The sequence below is a fragment of the Amblyomma maculatum genome, chromosome 1 (genome assembly GCF_055883805.1).
Source record: "Amblyomma maculatum isolate TAMU_Amacu chromosome 1, ASM5588380v1, whole genome shotgun sequence".
Taxonomy (NCBI): Eukaryota; Metazoa; Arthropoda; class Arachnida; order Ixodida; family Ixodidae; genus Amblyomma; species Amblyomma maculatum.
Window position 1 is genome coordinate 62,474,008 of NC_139344.1, and position 22,390 is coordinate 62,496,397.

General features: G+C 48.0%; 1 protein-coding gene across 1 annotated transcript; it reads left to right on the plus strand.

Annotated features, from left to right (window-relative positions):
* Positions 1–3,300: 3,300 nt before the first annotated feature.
* Positions 3,301–16,156, plus strand: LOC146202570 (1-acyl-sn-glycerol-3-phosphate acyltransferase beta-like). Its single transcript, XM_084584830.1, has 6 exons — positions 3,301–3,497; positions 5,731–5,864; positions 7,803–7,984; positions 10,708–10,803; positions 15,120–15,192; positions 15,563–16,156. Exons 1-6 carry the CDS (start codon positions 3,301–3,303, stop codon positions 15,829–15,831), a joined length of 951 nt encoding a protein of 316 aa, XP_084440956.1. The 3' UTR covers positions 15,832–16,156.
* The last annotated feature ends 6,234 nt before the right edge of the window (positions 16,157–22,390 follow it).

Below are 22,390 nucleotides of genomic sequence, written 5' to 3' on the forward strand. Positions count from 1 at the left end.
TGAATGAGAGGTGGCATAACCTTCCGCTCCTCATGAACAGAGGGCTCTTGGATACTGAGTAGGGGGACCGAGGTTTGATTCCGGCCGCGGCGGCCATACCTAAATGGAGGCATTACGCAAGGCGCCTGGTGCTGTTGAATGGAAGTGCATGTTAAGGAACCTTTTGTGGCCAAAATGACCTAAAGCCCTTCACTGTGACGTCCTTCGTAGGCTGAGTTAATTTGGAACGTTAATCTCCATAAATTTAAATCCTCGCACATATTATCAGAATATGCACTGAAAGTGCATTGCACAAAATATTTTAGAACCGAATTTAGGTGAATTTAAATACTGAGAGTAGAGTAAACCGTGTGTGACGAATCAGTGGCATGTATTTTGAGAATTTACAGCACGATCTCTTGGTTGCGTGGTTTATGATGTTTAACGTCCCAAACTACTCAAGGCTATGAGGAAAGCCCGTGGTGGAGGGCTGCGGATAATCTCAACCACCTGAAGCTATTTAACTTCTGCTGACGCCGCACTGTGCACGGACACATCGCATTACGCGGGTTCCGTGTCCCGCCTGCAATTTTTATATATTCTGTAGGTTAAGGGGGTGATATAACCTTTCTCGACATTGCGATAAGCGCTTTGTGAGTTGGTGATAATACAGTGGTGTGAACTGAGGCGGCGAGAGCAATGGCTCCCTTTTCAGCATGCGCTATAGAGTTGGCCTTGAAGGTTAGACCATCGACTATGTCGCCATTGTGTATGACTGCGGCGGCCGTATACGCCACCCCCCCCCCTCCCCCTCCTCCCACCTTCCCAGACGAGGGCCGTTCGCCTAAATTGCTGCCCCAGTGGCGAGCCAAGGCTTCCACCAGCGCCAGGCGCCAAATATAATGGTCGTCTCGTGGCATGTTGGCAGGCAGAAGCCGCGCTCGAAGGGCATCTCCAGAGTTCGAAGATGCGGAACCTCACTTTGAGCTGTTTGTGATTAATGTTTAGCCGGGCAAGAAGGCGGCGACCCGATACTGTCTGTGTACGACGAATACGCTTCCTGAAGCTCCCTGAAAGTGTTCATCACTCCTAGGACCATTGGACGACCGTTGGAGAAGATGAATATTGAGAGGTCGAGGGCATGTTTCATGATTTTACGAACGGTGACCTCGACGGTATGCTTCTCATGCTTCCGCAAGTGTAGGTAAGGATTCGAATACAGGATTATGCTGGTTATACGAAGGCATTTTCCAGCCGCAAAGCGTCCTCATCTGTGGCCGACATGCTCTCCATGTACGTGGATGTGGAGCATAAAACCTGGGACCGAATTCTCCTATACGCCACGTACAGGAGCGCCTGTGCGCTTGCAATACGGCACTTCAGGAGACGACGCGGCTCCTTCCAGCTTCTATTCGGCCCGCATATCCGTACTACTAGATGCAGACTACTAGATGTTTGTCTTCGGCATCGCCACTTTTGTTCACCGTGCGTAAGAAGCTCGGCTACTAGGAAGACAGCGAATACATCTCCAACGGCAGTTTGACGCTGACCGCTAAAACCAGAGGCATATACATCACTTCGTTACCTTCGAGCCTGGCGACTACGTGTGTGTTTGGACGCCCGTACGTCACCGCGGAGTCTGAAAAATTACTGCCCGGATATTTCTGTCCTTACAGTGGCCTCCGCCGGATTAGCGACGTCATTAACGAAGTTCAACTTGCCACTCACGACCACTCAAGCCACAGACGCGAGCTTACTGACGTTGTACACGTCGTCCGGAACAACCACGACACTATCGGCAGGCCGATTCAGCTGACTGCTGTCCCGTCCTATGTTGTGATCCTCGTGTTGTGATATTTTTCACCTGTGTTTTTTTTTTTTTTTTTTCACCTGCCCGCAAATTATTTGCCATTACCCGTGAGATGTTGCATTCGGGGATATTTTGGAGCCAAATTCGGCATTTAAAAAACTTTGAAAGAAGCCGGGAGGCGAAATCTGAACTTGGAGCTCTGTGCCGTTGCGCGCGCGTAGGAAACAATATCTCGTGTCGGCGAATGTCAGGTTGTGAACAGGGTTGTCTCTCGCTAGGTTGTGCATGCGTTGCGTGGACGAATGAGACCCACCGTCTGTATTCGCAGGACTCTGTTTAACAGACAAACATTCTTCCATACACGTCATCCTTTTCTATGCCTTCAAGCAATCATCAATGCATAAAAAAGGATAATTCACGCACTTGTCTTCTTTCTTGGCGTGAGTCGCATGCGCTTCCTCCAATGAAGGTGATCAGCTGAGATTGCTTCGACGAACGATGATTGCGGCCGAAAGAAAAAAGACGAAGACGCTACAAGAAATTTCAGCGATATAGAATAACATGAGGAAAAAAGTAAACCCTATACTGTGCCCCAATTAACTCTACGGCTAGCCCCTGGGACGTTCGATAAAGTTTTTTTTTTTTTTTTTGTTTCCTCAAAGGGTCATCACTGCTGTCTCCTCAGTCGCGAAAAAACAGTGAGCAAGATTACTACCGCAACGTAACAATTCAAGCAACTGTGGCTGCCCCTTAGCCCTGAGGAACGTCCCTTGCACACGCAACGCAGGAGGCAGGCCGTTTTGAACAATTCCAAATACTGCACTCCCTGAACCGTGAGCGCATTCTTGCGACAGCGGACTTCGAACATCAAACATTTTTTTGTAGTTATTATCTTGCAGCGCGAGGTGGTGTGAGGTCTCCATGAAGCGCTTGCGCTGCACAATTTCTTGCTTCAATCGTTTATTTATATCGTTCTGAATTCGCATCGCCAAATCTTTGTGCGCCAGGCGATGACGTGAAAAACCTCGATGATTACATCCCATCCTGTCGGAAGTATGCTCCCGAAAAAAAAAAATTATTTGCAAATTTTCCTCCCAAAATTAGCGTTGCCATTTACAATTCCTATCCTCCTCTCCTTCGGTGCAACTGTGAAAAGGCATGCACTAGAGCCAGTGTAAGTGTGATCTACTTCATAGGTACAATATTGCAACCAGAAGATTTTTCTATTTGGTCTGCGCTTACTTTTATTCACCATTTTTTTTTCCTCGAATACAATCCCTACTACCTTAATTTTTTTCTTCAAAAATATTTTTCATCGATAGTGAATACTAATTCATGATTTATGTATGGTAAAGCCTAAGTCTGGATTAGTTATTCGTTGCTTGTGCCAGCACCAAACACTGGCAAACCCTTCTCCCCCTATGGGTATGTGCCATGTCTTCTGAGGCGCGAAGAAGAAGAACAGGCCAGCAGTGGCGGCGGCGGTGGCCCCGGAAGGGCGGCGATCAGCCATGCGGCTGGGCAAGGTGGTCGGCCCCTGGGGCCTGGGGACAGGTCTCATCCTCGTGGTCGTCGCGGCGCTGGTCAAGCGGAACCAGAAGTTCCGCTTCTTCTTCCGCTTAACCATCTACGTCGTGCTCCTGACGGCGGTGTGTGCGCTGTCCTGCTTGCCGAGTCTCTTCAGGCCCTTCAACCCGGCTAACATGCTGTGAGTCCCCAAGGCCATTAGGCACTCATTTCATATCGCTCAACAGGCCATTTCATTGGGGGTATTTTCTTTTTCGTACAGCGGGCGAAGGCAGTCGCTCTCCTCGAGTGCAGTGATTCGCGAGTGCCGTAACGGCATTTTAGATTTAACACCTACAACTGGTACGTGGTCCCGCTCCTCATTTGGTATTTAGCCACATAAAGCTCGGGTTCCACGAGTCAAAGCTGAATGCTCAGACAGCCTTCATCGTGCATTCGCGCTGCCATTTCAAATGAGTCAATGCGCTGAATTGAGAGCGCAAGTATTTGTTACAACGTTAGCTGCATTACAAACATTACACTGATCAGACCTCAGCACAGCTCATAGCCCTGCCAAGTAACCGGAAGCGAACCAGCGGAGCCGCGAGGAGAAGGTGAACACTACAATCGCGTTTCGTCAGAGTTAAAGGTTCTCGCGTGCAGCGCCGACACGTTGTTTTGTAGAGTTAAAAGTCCCCAAGCGACTCAGACTATGAGGAATGCCGCAGTGGACAGCGCCGAAAATTCTAACCACCTGGAGGTTTTCAACGTGCACTTACATCGCACATTTCACGGGCGCCTTGCTTTTCACCTCCATCTAAAAGCGGCCGGAATTCGGTCCCGCGTCCTTGGGTTCAGCAGTCGGGCACCCTAAACGCTGAGCCACTGCGTTTGGGCCGTGAGAGTTTATGCGGACTGCACACTGTGCGAAAAAGGATGAGGAGTGCGTGGACCATGTCTGATAGCGCAGGTCACACGTCATTGACTTGTAGCGTGTTGCAGGGGGCAGTGGCCGACTAATACGGAAACTTTCCATATCAAGCTGCCGGCTTGCTAGTGCTAGCACAGGGGAGCGACTAACTACAGTCGGGCTGCGACTCAAGCTAATGATAAAAAGAGCACGCGTTCAACATTCGCCAAGTGCACCTCCTGAAAAGTGCTTGGGGGCAGAGACGCCTACGCCCCTTGCTGCTGCCTTCGTTTGTTGCGGTCTCCCTTTCCTATCACTGTCCGCGCAACCGCGTACCACTGCTACATTTTGGTACGTCAGTGGGAGTGGTCCAATGGGAAGCTCACTGACCGGGATTCGTGGAACATTTTTACTTTTAGAAGAGCGAGTACGCCGACGGCCCCGTTCTGCTTGCAAATACCCGACGATGGCCGTAATGAGAACAACACTAACACCGCCGCGCTCTGTGATCACTCGGACAGCTTTATCCACGCTTGTAAGCAGCCGCCTAAAAGAGTTTGTTGCCGGAAGCGATTGAGCTGACGTGGTTTCCTGTGATGCGTCTATTACTCTAGTCGCCCCCCCCCCCCCTTTTTTTTTCTTTATAAAAGCGAAGGGAGCAGAGAGTAGAATGGGGGAACTTTCTGCTGCAGCAGTAACTATAGGGCTAACATGGTTGTTAGACGCACTTATGTTTTCTGTCCGACACTGCAGTGAGCCCAATCATGCGCAGTATTGGGTTAGCACATTCTAGAGACGATCTTGATGGTGCATGCGCTGCTGCGGCGGCAGCGAACTGAAAGTTTTGGCGCCTTTCCTTTAATTTCTCCTCCGTGTTCTCCCTACGCGCTGACAATGAGTGAAAAGCCTTTATCTTGAAAATTGCAGAACGGTTGCGAGACCATGTTAGAGCGTTTGCTGCGTTGTGAAAGCAAAACGTTCCTAGATATATGTCCTATTTTATTTTTGTTTTCTCGCATTCAGGCAGCCAGTGGTAAATACAGACTATAGTCCAGGACTGACTTCATTCATACTCTCGAGTCAACGTTATTTGAAATATCACTTACGTCACTAACAGTTAACTTGTACGTCTGTTTAGAAACACTGGATAGCGTGTCGTCCGCACTCCTTTGCTGTCGTTATAACCTTTTCCCACGGTAGACATCATTCGTATTGTCCCGCGGCACGACCCTCAGGTTGCGCATTACTCTGCTCTCGTCATAGCCTCCCAAGCCCCTATGCCCCTTTAAGGCCGTCATTCCCCTTTCATCATCTTCCCTCTCTCAATTTCCCTCTCCCCTGTCTCCTATAGAAATGGAGAGAATATTTTCCTCTTTCAACTATGTCGCCAACCAACCGTTGCAACTTGCAGATGCGCTGCCGAATGCGACAGCGAAGTCCGCGCAAAACTGAGGAGAGAGGTAATGAGAGTGAACGTTTTGAAAAAGGGAGATACGAAAACCGTTTCTTTCCCTGCGGCGCACAGCCTACTCAGCTTCATCCTGAAGCGGCTGGCATGGACCGTGGGCCTGAAGCTCGTCCTGCTGCACCAGGAGCGCATACCCAAGGACAAACGATTCATACTCGTCGCCAATCACCAGTCCAGCCTGGACGTTTTCGGTGAGACCAACTTGCTTTTAAGAAATGTGAGGACGAAAGTATCCGAGAAAGAAACGCGCAGTAGACGTGAGGGAGATTTAGCGCAGCGGGGACATAATATATACCGGTCTTCCGGCCGCAGGATGAAACGCGCGTGGCTATATTTCACATCCGCGGCACTTACAACGCAATCACAGGTCACCCTTTGATGACCACCAGTCTGTTCTCTGATCAAGCTTCTTGCGAATGCAGACATCTCTATGAGGTGCCCAGCCCTGCTGTCACAAAGCATGTTACAAGAGTCGCGAAAACTAAGCGCCGTGCAGTTGTACGCATGTCCACGTCTGAGACGGGCGATATAAAAATTGGTCCAAATATTTCAAGTCGCAGGAACAGGAGTCGAGGTTTATTTTTGTAAAAGTCTTTCTAGGCTTCATTTAGCACCAATCTAATTGACATATAGTCAATTTCATATCCTGTCACTCCACTGCAGATGCTGTGAAAAAGAGTGGGGATCAGGGCAAGCGTGTTTGGCGGTTTGTTTCTTCACGCTGGATTTTTCCCAGCTCGCAGCCTGAAGTTTTCAACGCAGGGAAAGCTATTTCAATTTTGTTCTCGAAAAAAAAAATTATCGCATCCTAAGCTTTCGAAAAAAAAAAGTCGGACGCAGTTCATACTACTGGACTGGGAAGGAGATAATTTGATTAGGACACGCTTGGATCAATTGGCTGGTATACCCCGCCCGGGTGGTGCAGTGGTTACTGCGCTCGGCTACTGTTCCCAAGGACGCGGGATCGAATCCCGGCCTCGGCGGCCGCTTTTCGATGGAGGCGAAAAGCAAGGCGCCCGTGTGCTGTGCGATGTCAGTGCACGTTAAAGAACCCCGGGTGGTCGACATTTCTGGAGTCCTGCACTACGGCGTCTCTCATAGCCTGAGTTGCTTTGGGATGTTAAACCCCACAATTGGCTGGTATGGCGAGTTATCCGGAAGTTAAAACAATAACTGATAAAACAAACAATTCTCCGGTCCTACACTCTAAACTTGCTGCACATACTTTCTTGGCTGAGCGGAACTCCTTCCTTCGAGGAGAAGCTGCTGAAATCCTAAAATCCGCAGCGTATAAGAAGGTTGTGTAGGGCCACACTACACTTGTAGAGTTGCATAATCCTAAACAAAAGTAGTGTGGCTCCAATCGTTAAGGAGCCGACTGGTGCCATTTACAGAGGCATAATTTAGACTACTGAACCTCACCGGTGACGCAGCACTTTGCATGCGCCCTGCAGCGCAGGGAAAGCACCTTTAATTACTGCGGTACCGTGTTGCCTACTAAGTTTATGGAAAAAAAAAAATCATGGAGCGGTGCACCGGGGTTCTTATTGAGCGGCAAGTCGATGATGCTGCTGCTTCATTTAAAAACTTATGAACGAAACGAAAGCAACAGCCTAGTCGCTTTATCAGACATTGCTGGTTGCTCACTGGTTGAAGTGAGCACTGTGAAAATTTCCGCATGTCTTGGTGCGCCATGCCATAACAAAAGAGTAGGCGCGAAACAATTTGAGAACCCCTGTACCAACACTGACCGCCGAAGCTGTATATTTTCATTGGGCGTATAATAATCAGGTATAGATGGTGTGAGGTCGCATCAGTAACCGCAGCGAACGATAGCGGACTCGCAGATTCCCGTTTATTAATGTTTACCACAATGGTACGGGGAGTGGAAAAATGAGGTAATGAGCTCAGAAGCAGGCCTTCTGGCATTTAGTGCAGTGATACACGCAGCTGTACAACGCTCACTGCAACAGCTATTATGCTCACGGCGCTGTGAAAAAATATCCCCCAACTATACGACTCGTCGGAGCGCCACTAGAAGTGTTGTGCCTGGACGACTGTTAGCTACGGCGACGACCGCGTAACTATATACCCTAGGGAAAGCACGTGACATGCTGGAATCTATGCAGGGTTGATGCACTTGTGGAGCGAGGTCCACCCGTGCGTGCCGGTGATGAAACGGGAGCTGATGTACACGGGCCCAATGGCGATGGCCTGTTACCTAGCTGGCAGCGTCTTCATAAACCGGCATGATCGAGAGCAGAGCCACCGAGCGCTTAACAGCCGCCTTGAGGACGTCCGGAATGGCAAAGTGCGCGCACACGCACCTTTACAGTCTCGTTATTTCAGGTCGCCATGCTGCTCGCAGGGGTGTAGTGTGCAACTCGCTCAAGCGCGGTGGAAGTAGTCATAGTACGACCTTCGAGCTTCCTCCACCTGCTCACAAAAGACAAAAGTGCAAGTGCGCTGACATCCGCGTGGACGGAGCGTAATGGTTTGTAGTACGAGGTACGAGCTTCAGTCTCAGGCATGATCCCGGCCCGATCCCGAGGCCCGAAGTCAGAGCCTGGCCCAGACCCGCGATTTCAAGCACGGGTTCGGCCCGGGGCGCCAAATTATCGCTCTACTGAGCCCAGCCCATCCCACACAGTTCGAAGTGAACCCCAGCTCGGGCCCGTTCTCAAAGTGATGGACTAACTGAACTGCTCACTCTGAGCAGGTATACTCCTGCTATGCAAATAAAGAACTGGCTGACAAAGAAGCTTAATTCACAGTAACGCTTGAAGATTCTTTTTTTTTTTTTTTTTATGAAAAGGAACTGATGATAAGGCTTGTTCGGCCGGTTGGCTTTTTGAGCAGTGAAATTCGTAGATGAGCAGAGATTGCATTTAGAACTCGGAAGGTCCGAGAGGCAAGTGAAAAAGGCTGCATTCACATGTAATAAACAACTCTGCGTTCACTCAAGATTTATAATCAGTCACATTTTATGACCCACGATGTCTAAATATTAAAGCGACTGGTCGCCTAGAGACGAAAAGCAAAACGACTTGCGTAATTACGTCCCCAGGCTATGAGCCACGCCGTAGTTGAGGGCTACGGATTATTTTGACCATCTATAGCTTCTTTAACATGCACTGACATCACACAGGTACCAGCATATCCGCCTTAATCGGAACGTGGCCGCTAAGATCACGATGAAACCCAGGTACACTGGCGCAGTAGTCGAGCGCCTTAACTGTGCACTTATGCCCTGCGGCGTGGTAACAGTAAATAAGTCAATAAGCCTTAACTTTTTGTCAGCGCGCACTATATATATATATATATATATATATATATATATATATATATATATATATATATATATATATATATATATATATATGTGTGTGTGTGTGTGTGTGTGTGTGTGTGTGTGTGTGTGTGTGTGTGTGTGTGTGTGTGTGTGTGTGTGTGTGTGTGTGTGTGTGTGTGTGTGTGTGTGTGTGTGTGTGTGTGTGTGTGTGTGTGTGTGTGTGTGTGTGTGTGTGTGTGTGTGTGTGTGTGTGTGTGTGTGTGTGTGTGTGTGTGTGTGTGTGTGTGTGTGTGTGTGTGTGTGTGTGTGTGTGTGTGTGTGTGTGTGTGTGTGTGTGTGTGTGTGTGTGTGTGTGTGTGTGTGTGTGTGTGTGTGTGTGTGTGTGTGTGTGTGTGTGTGTGTGTGTGTGTGTGTGTGTGTGTGTGTGTGTGTGTGTGTGTGTGTGTGTGTGTGTGTGTGTGAAGGAAAGAAGCCAACAGTCGGCGAGGCCAAGGAAAGCGTTGGGGATGGTACTTTATGTCTTTTTTTTTTATTGTTTACTTGGATAATCACAGAAATTAGTAATGTAATCTTTTTTGGGGGAAGATAATTAAACACAAAGTAGAAGAAAAAACAACGTGCCGATGGTGGGAACCGAACCCACGACCTCCGAATATCGCGTCCGGTGCTCTTCCAACTGAGCTGCATCGGCCACTGTCCCCCCTGCTACTTGCTTGGGTATTTATGTTGTCTGTATACGAACCTTGAGAGTGTTCACCAGCGCCACCCTCAGCCATAGCGGCGAACGTGGAACGTCCTTTGTTACCGCCAGCGTCACGTAGAACGTGATCAAGAGCGAGGGCGAAAGCTGTGCTAGAACCCTCTTACGCTACCTATGGCTTCAAGACTGCCAGAACCGAGACCCCCGTAAGCTACAAGCAGATCAATTAAGGGGAAATGAGGGTGCTCGTTATAATACATGAAGGAAAGAAGCCAACAGTCGGCGAGGCCAAGGAAAGCGTTGGGGATGGTACTTTATGTCTTTTTTTTTGTTTACTTGGATAATCACAGAAATTAGTAACGTAATCTTTTTTGGGGGAAGATAATTAAACACAAAGTAGAAGAACAACGTGCCGATGGTGGGAACCGAACCCACGACCTCCGAATATCGCGTCCGGTGCTCTTCCAACTGAGCTACATCGGCCACTGTCCCCCCTGCTACTTGCTTGGGTATTTATGTTGTCTGTATACGAACCTTGAGAGTGTTCACCAGCGCCACCCTCAGCCATAGCGGCGAACAGGGAACGTCCTCGCCGACTGTTGGCTTCTTTCCTTCATGTATTATAACGAGCACCCTCATTTCCCCTATATATATATATATATATATATATATATATATATATATATATATATATATATATATATATATATATATTTCATCTGTGACGCTTCTGTAACGCCCCAAATGTACTTCACTCTACAATGATGAATCTAAAGCTGGATATTGGCATGTGCGCGGTCCGAAGCACGACCCTGGCTCGCAGGGCCCGCAAATTTATCCCCGGGTCCGGCCCAGCGAACAGCTAATGCCAAGCCGGCCCGATCCCGTGCAGTGCTCTAGTTTGTACGGCGCACTCCAATGCACTGCGCTCGGCAGCGCGACTGACATGTGCAAGCTTTTTGTCAGTTCATGCAAGGCAGGCACGCGCTCATTTCTTTTCATGTTGTCGTCTTTGTTCATCTCAATGCGCACCTACACGCAGATGAGCTTCGTGGTGTTTCCCGAAGGAACGCGAAATCCAAGGCCTACGATGCTGCCTTTCAAGAAAGGCGCCTTCCACATGGCAGTGAACAGCCAGGTGAGCGCTCAGCTATATGGCTACGCATGCGAGTCTAAGTACCCCAGCTTGAGAGTGCACTTTCAAAGCGTGTCTCGTCGGGGCGCGGTGGTACTCCGCATCACATTAGGCCCACGTTAGCTTATCACGTGCTCTTTCCTCTTTTGTCCATTTGCTTCGCTAAACGCATGGCTCAGTACAGAAGGTAACTAACCAGTCAATTGATTCATCAGTTCGTACCCATATTGTTGGTCAGGCGCTTACCACACCGACGGCACGCAGAGGACAGTCAGTGCTTCACGTGGAACCCCGATGGAGTAAATGCATCACTCTAAATTTTAAGGCGAAAGCCTTTAATTGCTCATGACTCGCCAGCGTGTCCATCCGTGCATGCTCCGCGAGAAGTGTCCCACTTCTTCGCGAGATTCCGCGGATACCACGAGACTGTGACGTCATCAACTGGTGACGTCATGACCAGTCGTGACGTCATTATGATGCCACATTCGGTCACGTATAATAACCGGAACTGCCGTCATCATGACGTCACATTCCGTGATGACGTCACGTCTGGTCATGACCGATGACATCACCAGGCGATTCACACATGCGAAGCTGATCCTGCCGGGCGTCCGATCCGGGCGCCCGCGCTGCGCTTCTCATTTGGCGCTTCCTCGAACGCCGCACCACACAGCATACAGAAGCAGACGCAGTACAGCAGGCATCAGCGGCGTTCCAAATTGGAAATAAAAGGCGCAGTATCTGTCACAATTCTTCACGGACACCTGAACCTAGCCATAAGAAAAAGGAGGAAGGTGGCAGTGCAAGAAGAGAGAAAGAGATACCGTAGTGGAGAGCTACGGACCACTGCGCTATAAAGGCTCTCGCCTCATCGCACTTTAGTGGTCCAAAGCGCCCCCTAGAATTTTCCGTTTTGGTTGCATACCGGGGGCCTTTCAACACGCACCACATGTAGAGTGGGTAACAGTAACATCGGGTTACATTGTACAGCATACGACTGCTTCCGACGACAGCTGTTCGCATTTTGCAGTGTTAAAAGGTCGCTTGTGCGGGAAATAGCGGCCAAGTTTCGTTTACAAAATTGTGCAAAGAACTATACGTCCGCTGATGCAACATGTTTGATGGACGAATTAAATAAATCGTGGATAACTGAGATTCATCAGCAGCAAAACTTCTAACGAGTTGGATGGAGGCGAGTTGTGCGTAGCTCGGATGCGACTGAGACTCAAGCGCTGCGAGTTCATGGGGCCAAGATTCGCGGAGCAGCTCGTAATAAAGATGGGGAGAAACTAAAATATCGCACTCAAAAAACGAGATGGCAGCCGCGTTTCTGTCACGCAGGCCGCTCTTGAGCTCCTCTTAGCTTCTCTGAAGCAGTTGTTTACCTCCGGTGTGCGGGATTAAGTCGACGTATGCCCATGAATATGTAAGGAACGCGTGAACGCATGCATGAGGAGGACTTGGGCCAACTCTTTGCGCATGGCCAAGTTTGTATACAGCACAGCAAAGATCCCACAGAAATTTTTCGAACCGTAGGAGGCACGAAAAGCTTCCCGGAGAAGCGGCCGGGCACTGAGAGGTGCACAATATGCTGACCATATCCTACAGGCTGTGCCTGCATGCTTATAATAAGACGTTCTCGACCTCAGCCGCGACGGCATTTTGCAGCAACATGGGCGCTCGCACGTTCTTTGGCGGCATATAGCGGCGGCCATTTGACCTTCAGGGGCATGGCATTCACTGATAGTCTCTTCGAGTTGGCTTGCACTGTCTGTACTGATTCTGAAAAGCATCGCAACCAAGTGGTGCCTTGAGTGTGCAGCGGCAATTCTGATAGTGCAGGTGGAACCACGACACTATAACGCCTGACGGCATTTGCCAAACGAGTATGCAAGTGCCGACCTAGTCAGCCGAGCAGCCGCCAAAGTGCGCACAGTGGATAGCAAATATCGCTTGCGATAGCATGATCGCTATGGCCGTTCTTGAAGTCTTGAAACTGCCGTGGACCTGCTGGACTCAGAAAGCGAGGACGAATACGGCGACACCGGTGTCGAGTGCCGGTGAAGAGTTCGACGATGTGTGCATTGAAGTTGCCTGCGCGTTGGCGCGTGAATGCCACTTATGAGCCTGGGCACGAGAAAGTTGTGAGCAGGTACCGCGAGTGAGTATAACTAGAGAGATGTTTGAATGTTCAGTGGCAATAAATTGAAGGTTTCGGCCTTCTATCCATGAATTACAAGGGCGTCAACAAATATCTGAAGAAAGACACGTGCCTCGTTGCTCTAGTGTAGATAGACTCACAAACGTCGATGCATTCCATAGTCGACAAGTCTGATGTCAAAGAGCCGTCGTGCACGCTTGCGGCTTCGGGTCGATCATTTTGTTCCATCGCGCAATCGCCCGCTTCGGGAAAAGCAAATTTCGCCTTCAAAAGAGGTTCATAGAACCGCATCATTGCCGTCATCGTTGGAGGCCAGCGTCGACTGTTGTGCAGAAGAGGACATCTTGGTTTGTTTTGTGGGGGTTAACGTCCCAAAGTGACTCATGCTATGAGAGAGGTATGTAGTGGAGGACTGCGGAAATTTCGGCCGCCTGGGGTTATTTAACGTGCACTGACATCGCACAGCACACGGGCGCCTAGCTTTTCGCCTCCATCGAAAAGCTGCTGCGCGGCCAGGATTCGATCCCGCATCCTTGGGGCGCAGCAGTCGAGCGCCCTAACCACTGCGCAGCACGGCGAGGCGAACATCTCGGACCGCGAACAACAGTTTCGCCGCTGCGCGCCTGGAAAGATAAAAGCTAACACGGCCGATCATGATGCATAAAAAATAACGGGGCCTAACACAACGCGACAAGACTCTATTAATCGATCGTGGTCACCGTGAGTGCACGACGGACGAAAATCGTGCAGTGCTAGTCCTGCACCTTGACAAAACGAGGAGGAAAGCGCAGGGGATTCGCGCGGCACTGGAAAAACGAGGACGGCGATGCTGCATCCCTTGTATTGCAGGTGCAGCCGGCGCATCCAAACTGAAGAGGCCGACAGTGTCTATGCGATAACGAGGGAACCAGCAGGGTAAACTGGGTGTGCTTGATGGCTTTAAGGCGCATGCAGCACAAACCTTTATTTGCGTTTGCGATGTTCGGCCGCGATTTTCAAACCATGCAAACGTAGCCGAACTTCACGAAACAAAAATTCCTTTATTTAACGCGTTTACTTCGACGCGGTTGGCATTGAGACAGGTGAGCGCTATCGAAAATGGCTGAAAGGTTAAACGTGTTTGTCGCGAGTACAGTGTCTTACCGGGTTGTGCGTGGTGGCCTCCTGTGACTTTCGTTTACCCGGACAGGCATTTGTCCCGCATTTGGGTCTGCTGCTCACACACACTCGACCGCAATACATGCGCGCAGAACAAAAGAGTCTGGCCGCCTTCGCCGTCCTGGTCACGATGCCCTTTGGTCAGTTTAATACGCAAGCCATCAAAAAAAAATAAAAGAAAAGAAGATTTATGCCGATTACTGGACACTAGTGAAATTCGAAATCTTGCTTAAGCTGCAGAAATAAATGAATGAATTAATTTATTTGTTAATTAAGCATTTATTTGAAGGGATGGCTCTCGGCCACTGTTCAGAGGATTTGGGGACAAGAAATAAAAATATTTTCTGGCAGCATTCACCATGTAGTTTTGTCGACTTTTTTTTAATGTATTATGGTATTATTGGCATTTTTAACTTTCCAGCACACGTAGGTTAGAGCCACCCTCTTCCTATGCCACGCGGTAGAGCTGAACCGTATGTCGACTAGCTATTTTTCGAGGCCAGTAAGTTCACAATCCGTTCAGTTTCCGAGAAAGCGTTCATTACGTTTCAAAATACAACGCCTTCCGCTTGGTATTTTGCAGAAACTGATGTCCTCGCTTGAATCGGTATCCTATCTTGTGTATACTCCTCTGTAACGTAACGCAGCTCCAGTGGACTTCCAGATGACAAGAACGTTTCACGAAAAAAAGTTTGTAATTACGATGGCAGTGATATAACGGTTCACCGTGGAGCACTTCGCCATTGTGCCTGAAAATGTAATTCCATCACACTCTCTGATTAAATGTAGCCATTTACCTAATTTGGCGAAATATGCGCGCAAATAGTTCATACCGAACAGACTCAAGTGACGTTGACTAACAAAAGCGGAACGACCGCAATTTCTATTTCCGCTCTAATATCTCTGACACCGTCCGTCTGTAGACGACAACGCAGGCATGATTGCTGATTGTTTCATTATGAGCTTGAAGCTTCTGCTCGCGCTACCCTCTTTGTTCTAGGCCCCTGTACTCCCCGTGGTGTTCAGCTACTACAAGTCGTTCTTCAGTCCGGAGGAGCGAAAATTCAATGACGGTAAGCATTCTGAAAGATTTAAATCTAGAGCACTCCTCATGCGCGTAGTCAAACTTAAAGAACAAATTTCGCGATAAGGGATCGCGTATATATAGCGACGCGTTTAATTTATCGGTATATATGTACTCAAACGAAAATTACTCGTGTGTTCAGTGCTCAAAGCATTCTTTTGCTGAGCGCGAGTGGACAAGTTTGATACCCATGCAGAAATGAGGACGAAGCCCATGCGTTCTGAGCTTTCGGCGCACGTTTAAAACAGCCCTAGCTGTCGACATTAATGCGAAGCCCTTCACTACGCTGCGTCTGTCATATCCCGTGCTGTTTCGACGTAAGGCTTTCTCCGATCATCAGATTGACGTGCGGCACGCAGGCACTCTGACGATGACCGTGCTGCCAGCAATCAGCACCGAGGGGTTGACATCGGCCGACGTGGCCGACCTGACGACGCGCGTCCAAAACCTGATGCAGGCTGAGCTGGACCAGCAGGCGGCCTTGCAGCAGTCGTCGGCCGCCGCCGATGCCCGGCCGGCCGCGTCCGGTGGCGCCACACTGGCCGACAACGGGTCGACCATCTGCAACCGCCGCTGCCCCCGCCGCCGCCGCCGCTCCAGGATCAGCCGCGCCAGGCACTCCATCTAACCCCGGTGGCGGCACGCCGGAACACGGCGACAAAATCGTGATTGTTGCTGCAAGGATCCAAGCTGTGTTCAATAAAAGCGAACGATCTATAAGGGGGAGGATAGGTGTTTCACACACATGAGTCTTGAGCGTGAGCTCCTCACAGATTCTTGGAGATGCGCGGCAAAAATGACGGAAAGTTGTACTTCCACAATTTACATGTTAAGACATTGATCGATGCAGATTAAAGCTATATGCACTTCTTGAAATCTTAGTTGTCGCGCACTTTCTAGCCGGATGGGAGATTTTTGCGCGTTGAGAAAACAATTGTTCGGCAAATACAAGATATTTTATGCAGTAGATGCATCTAGGCACGGTAGAGAGTTATAGACAGGGAAGTTCAGTGTTTCGGATTTATTTCAGCCCTTGGGCTGCATGGAAGCTACGGCGGGCACCATGTTAAGAGGAAGAGTACTTCAATTAGTTCGCTCATTAGCCATACGCATAACTTTTCTCAAGTTTTTGTTATTAAAGGCATGCAGTATTGTAGAAATATAGTTCGGCCTCTAATTATTACAGCCGAGGAAAAGAATTGGATATCTGTAGCGTGCACCCCTTGTTGTCTCCTTGCCAATATCCTGTCGTTTCTGGGCTTTTATTCCTTACGATTAAAAATTTGTAGCGCGTGTTACAGGTTCACAAATATCAGTCTGATAGGCGGCTTCAATGCGTAACCCAACGGCAGTGAGTGCGTCTGGCGTAGATCATTCTGACTCAGCGCTTTGGGGCGGATTGCAAACGATATAACTGCGTGCATTGGGCACCGACGCGGCGGCTATCAGCGTGGCGGCGGACGAAACAAAATTGCAGCTTTCCCGGGCCTAGCAGGCTTTCAAGTGCCGCCATTGGTGCTGCCAGCAAAGTGACGAAATCTCTGGGTGGAGCGGTCTACGTCACACGCGCGTGCGACCGCTGTGTGGTAGAGCGCTCTGCTACAGTCCGATAAAAAAAAAAATAATAATAAAAATAAAAAAATAAAAAAACGAAGCATGTTTCACCAGTGATTTTTACTTTATTCATTACAAAAGAGAGCAGATAGAATGTATACTCAAATTAAAATTTATTCGCATAAGGAGCTGCGAGATTTCTCTGCAGTGAACGATACTCCAGGGGGCCATGACATCTCGGAAATCATCCCAGATATCACTTCATGCGTTGCAGGTGTAAAATGCAAGAAAGGGAAGTCATTTGTGTTCGGCAACTACATAGCGAAGTGGAAATTATAAGCAAAACAAAAGTGTCAGCTGCATCCAAAATGAGTCACAGATAAAACTACTCCAGCAGCATGGATGCAAACAATTCGGTACACCGTAGAGGTAAAAAGAAATTATTAAATATTTGCCCGCTGTATAAGGACTTCAGCCAAATCAGAAGCACAGAAAAATGCCAGGAAGTGATTTGAGGTTTGCCGGTTAATAGGGTGAATAATATTTAGACATGAAGCTTTAAAACAGTGTTGTCAGAGGCTCAGAGCAAAGGAAACATAATGTAGTAGGCACGCATAAATATGTACTAATTGCATTAAAAACACGGTGCAAGTAGTATACATTCAGTAACTACGGCGCGCCCCTAAAGGCTCTAAAAAAAATTAGGAACTAAAACAACAAAGTTCAGCCAAAACAACAAAATACACTGTGTATCGGCACGCATACCACAACCAATCCGTATTGAATGGACTCCGCGTGACCTTTTAAGTGCTCAAAGCCAGGCAGATTCTGCGACCCGCCTTTCCCCCTCAACCTTGACATCGCCGAACCTCATAAATTTGGACAATGCTACCTTACTTTTGACAAGAAAGGAACACCTCCGACGTCGTACACGTTCTCTGATACCTCCGTGTACGGTAAGCCTCCCACGCGGTCTAACCCGTACAGAGGAGGTGGCGCTTCGGAGGATTAGAGTTGGGGTATAGCCCTAACACCGGCAGTGATCAGAGAGTGGCTTCAATTTCGGCATTAGTATCCACACCGTGGGTGCCCCGTCTGCAAATCCAGAAATACAGAAGCTGACATCCATCACTTGCTGTGGGAATGTCCAGCATTGAAGCCAACGCGGATCCGGCATCTGGTGGCAGCTGGCCTATCCCTCCAAAGTCCGCAGTCATATGCGGCTTGGACGCAGGGACCACATAATCGTTCGCTCCTCGACTTCATTGCATCAGCCAACCTCTATTCATTTATTTGACCACACCCTTCATCATTCATAGCATTTTTATGCCCTAAGGTAATAAATATCGCAAAAAAGAACTGTCAAACTTGCGCATTAAAGGAAAACGAAGTCCATGCAGACCGCGCCAGCTGTTTATGGTGATTTGACTTACCAAATATTCAAGCAGCCCTGATAGCCCGGGGAGGGGGGGGGGGGGGGGGGGGTATTTTAAGAATACCTGCCACACAGCCTGTACGCACATAATCATCACCGAAGCAAGAATATGCTAGACGTCAAATGAGCTTACATCCGATAGGATTTCCACCAGAAGTTAGGAAGCTGAGCCAGCGTGCTGGTCTTCTTGAAGAGAACTGTCAAATAACCGGCACACATGGAGCCACCACAGAGGCAAGATTACCCGACACATCAAGAGCGCGTATACCTTTACCAGTATTACCTCACTGCCACCCAAACTTTATGAATCACAGGGAACCTGGGAGATCAATTAAGGGGAAATGAGGGTGCTCGTTATAATACATGAAGGAAAGAAGCCAACAGTCGGCGAGGCCAAAGAAAGCGTTGGGGATGGTACTTGATGTCTTTTTTTTTTAATGTTTACTTGGATAATCACAGAAATTAGTAGTGTAATCTGTTTAGGGGAAAGATAATTAAACACAAAGTAGAAGAAAAAACAACGTGCCGATGGTGGGAGCCGAACCCACGACCTCCGAATATCGCGTCCGGTGCTCTACCAACTGAGCTACATCGGCCGCTGTCCCCCCTGCTACTTGCTTGGGTATTTATGTTGTCTGTATACGAACCTTGAGAGTGTTCACCAGCGCCACCCTCAGCCAAAGCGGCGGACGTGGAACGTCCTTTGTTACCGCCAGCGTCACTTAGAACGTGATCAAGAGCGAGGGCGAAAGCTGTGCTAGAACCCTCTTACGCTACCTATGGCCTCAAGGCTGCCAGAACCGAGACCCTCGTAAGCTACAAGCAGATCAATTAAGGGGAAATGAGGGTGCTCGTTATAATACATGAAGGAAAGAAGCCAACAGTCGGCGAGGCCAAAGAAAGCGTTGGGGATGGTACTTTATGTCTTTTTTTTTTTAATGTTTACTTGGATAATCACAGAAATTAGTAGTGCACCGGACGCGATATTCGGAGGTCGTGGGTTCGGCTCCCACCATCGGCACGTTGTTTTTAAAGAGCACCGGACGCGATATTCGGAGGTCGTGGGTTCGGCTCCCACCATCGGCACGTTGTTTTTAAAGAGCACCGGACGCGATATTCGGAGGTCGTGGGTTCGGCTCCCACCATCGGCACGTTGTTTTTTCTTCCGAATATCGCGTCCGGTGCTCTTTGGTAGAGCACCGGACGCGATATTCGGAGGTCGTGGGTTCGGCTCCCACCATCGGCACGTTGTTTTTTCTTCTACCACATGAGGTTATTTGATATACACCGACATCACACAGCATACGAGCGCCTTGCTTTTCGCCTCCATCCAAAAGCGGCCGCGGCGGCCGCTTTTCGATGGAGGCGAAAAGCAAGGCGCTCGTATGCTGTGCGATGTTGGTGTACATCAAAGGTATCATTGGGCACAATTATCAAACGCCCGAGCCACTGCACCACCACGGCGAAGCTCTCCATATTTTCCGAGAAAGATGGTTCTTCGTGGGCTGGCGGTCACTAATTGACTATGATTATTTGTTATTGAGAAAAACTGATGAAACTCGTTTTATGACCACTACCATAATCATATTCTACCTTTTGCACCTCTCACAAAGAAGAGTTATAGTGCTGGCGGTAAAATTCTCTTTCAATATTGAACGTGCACAGGCCCCGAAGGCTGAAAAAAAAAGAAAAAAGAAAAACACCTGACATTTTTGAAAAAAAAAAAAAAACGTTTTTTTTTTTCGTTTTTTTTTTTTCTGCGGAAGAAAAGTGAAACACTGAATATTTCCTATGTAATTTCAAGGTTGTATGAGTGCTACCTTTCCATTTAAGTTTATTTTTCCTTTTAAATGAAGTACAGCATGCCTCGACGAAAGAGAAGTGAGAAGTTATCATCGCCTGCGGTTAGGTAACGTCCCAAAGCTATACGCCGGCTATGAAAGACGGAGGGGAGAGGTAGAAGCTAAGGGAGGGGGGGGGGGGGGGGGGGGCTTGAAATAATTTCTATTACAGTCAAACACATAACAATACCGGTTAGAGCAATATATTGGGTATAACAATGAATTTCGGCGGCACCGCGCTTTTCCGTGTTTTATATGGTAAAATAAACCGCTTATAACAATGCTGTCATAACAGAACCTTAAAACAGAAAAACCCAGAAATGCTACCTCCATGCCTGCCAAAAATTATGGGGGACATTTAAGCTCTGCATTTAAGGATATATGGCGCGGTAACGTATACGCTCTCAGCCCCCATATAAATCCCTGCTTTAACCAAGCCGCATATGAACGTCCCTGCGTGGCCTAGGGGTAATGTGAATGCAAGAGTCCTGGCAGGCTGATTCTGATATCCCTCAAATTCCGAATTGGCAGCTCCTGCTAACAGCAACGCCAAGCAACTTTACGGCCACGTCAGCTGCCAGCTACCGCCTGTCAGCGCCATGATCGTGATTTTTCGATCACAACGCAAACGCCGACGCCAGATTTTCGGTGAATGGGACCTTCGACGCTATGGTGTTAAAACGAAGCTCACAATGAGAAAGCGTGTGGAAGAGAAGCTGGCAAAGCCCACCAATGGACCGACTTGGTCAACCTGGGGCCATGGAAGTGACCACGCACACAAACATCGTGCGTTCCGGAGTCTAATACATGCCGCGGAGGCGTCCAAGGTCTCCATCGCTGTAGCCATCTATTATATTTTTCTGGGGTTGTGTCAGTCCCCCACACATGTATGTTCAGTAAACGGGCAACTTGCAAAGAGATGTGAACAAAATATGGCGTGAAGCAGTCAAAGATGGCATGATACGGATTTTTTCCTGGAAAGAAATCTACATTACATGCCACTTACTGTCATCAAATATTCTGCTTGTCGTTTGTTCTCTCTTTTTTGTTCATAAACCGGTTATAACAATGATAGTTTCTTAGCACTTCAATTTTGCGGGATCGAACTCGGGTCCTTCGGCTGAGTATAGTGTTCATCAATGCTATCACCTGACAGGACAGCGTTCGCTCTGCGACGAAATTGGCTGAACGCAGACCGTACAGATGCTCCAGGCTGAACATAAGTAAGACTTGATGCTTTACCTCACGACGCAAGTTGAACAAAATGTCTGAACGTTTTGCCGCACAATGAATACGGCACAAATACCACAAAGACTGTTGTCCGCGTAAGCTGATTTATCCGAATGCAGTCCTTCTTGAGGGTGGCATTGGTTATTGTATAGGTTCTTTTCGGAAAGGCTGTGCAATATCCCTATGCGAGATATGTTTGAGCTGCCTTTTAATGAACTTTAGAGGAAAGAAGAGAAAAGTTTTAACTTATACGGCCGCGCAGTCTTGCCGTATGAGCAAGCACAAGAGTATACTCATAGTGCATGAGAGTGGCGAGAAAGATTCACCAGTGGTTTAACATTAGGAAGCACGTTATGTGTGTGAAATGACCACTGGCGGAAAACATCGAGCAGTATGCATGTACACATGAATTTCACAGTAAAATGCGTTGACAAGACATCTGTTGTCGTATAAGATTTCAGCTGCAGAATGGTTTATCGGCGCACTCATCAAATCAAACAAGTGCGTCGGTACTTGCTTATGAATGATTTGATAAAGATGAAATTTGATGCTTCTGCCTTTTAGAGAATATATCCGCGCTGTTCTAACCATCTGTTTCATTTCCTTTTTCTAAAATCTTGAACATTTTTTTTTTTTTTATGAGAAAACTTGGAAATAATTTTTTTTTTTTCAAGGCATTGAAAAGTTCTGAACATTTTGCATCTCTTTAGAGAGCTGAATGTCGATCATCGAACGCCGAATGCCAGAGCCACAGAGCTGCCGCGGCGGATTTATGATCAGTTCCTGATGACAAATACTTCATATCCCACTACAAAATTTAGCAAGAACAGTGAAGGAATCGCAATTGCCTTGAGAATATAGACACCACTAATGATGCTAACATAAACAATAAGCTTTGCTAAAGTAAACACCGCTAATGGCAATTACAGCAAGGCGAATTGTAGGGAAAAATACCATGTCAGAGATATCAACTAGTACGTATATATAAAAAAAAAAATATGACACCCGTTTACATGTGCCTAAAGAAAGAGTCGATTTTAAGCTATCGTTGTCAGCACAAGTTATGACACATGATCATTTAGGGTTCAAACTGCTTGAAAAACTTCTTCAATATATATACTGCACGT

Excerpts from the sequence above, each read along its gene's own strand:
- LOC146202570 (XM_084584830.1), top strand. The coding sequence starts at position 3,301 with ATGCGGCTGGGCAAGGTGGTCGGCCCCTGGGGCCTGGGGACAGGTCTC. Across the intron at positions 7,985-10,707 it reads AGGACGTCCGGAATGGCAAA|ATGAGCTTCGTGGTGTTTCC; the intron begins GTGCGCGCACAC and ends ACCTACACGCAG. Across the intron at positions 10,804-15,119 it reads ACATGGCAGTGAACAGCCAG|GCCCCTGTACTCCCCGTGGT; the intron begins GTGAGCGCTCAG and ends TCTTTGTTCTAG.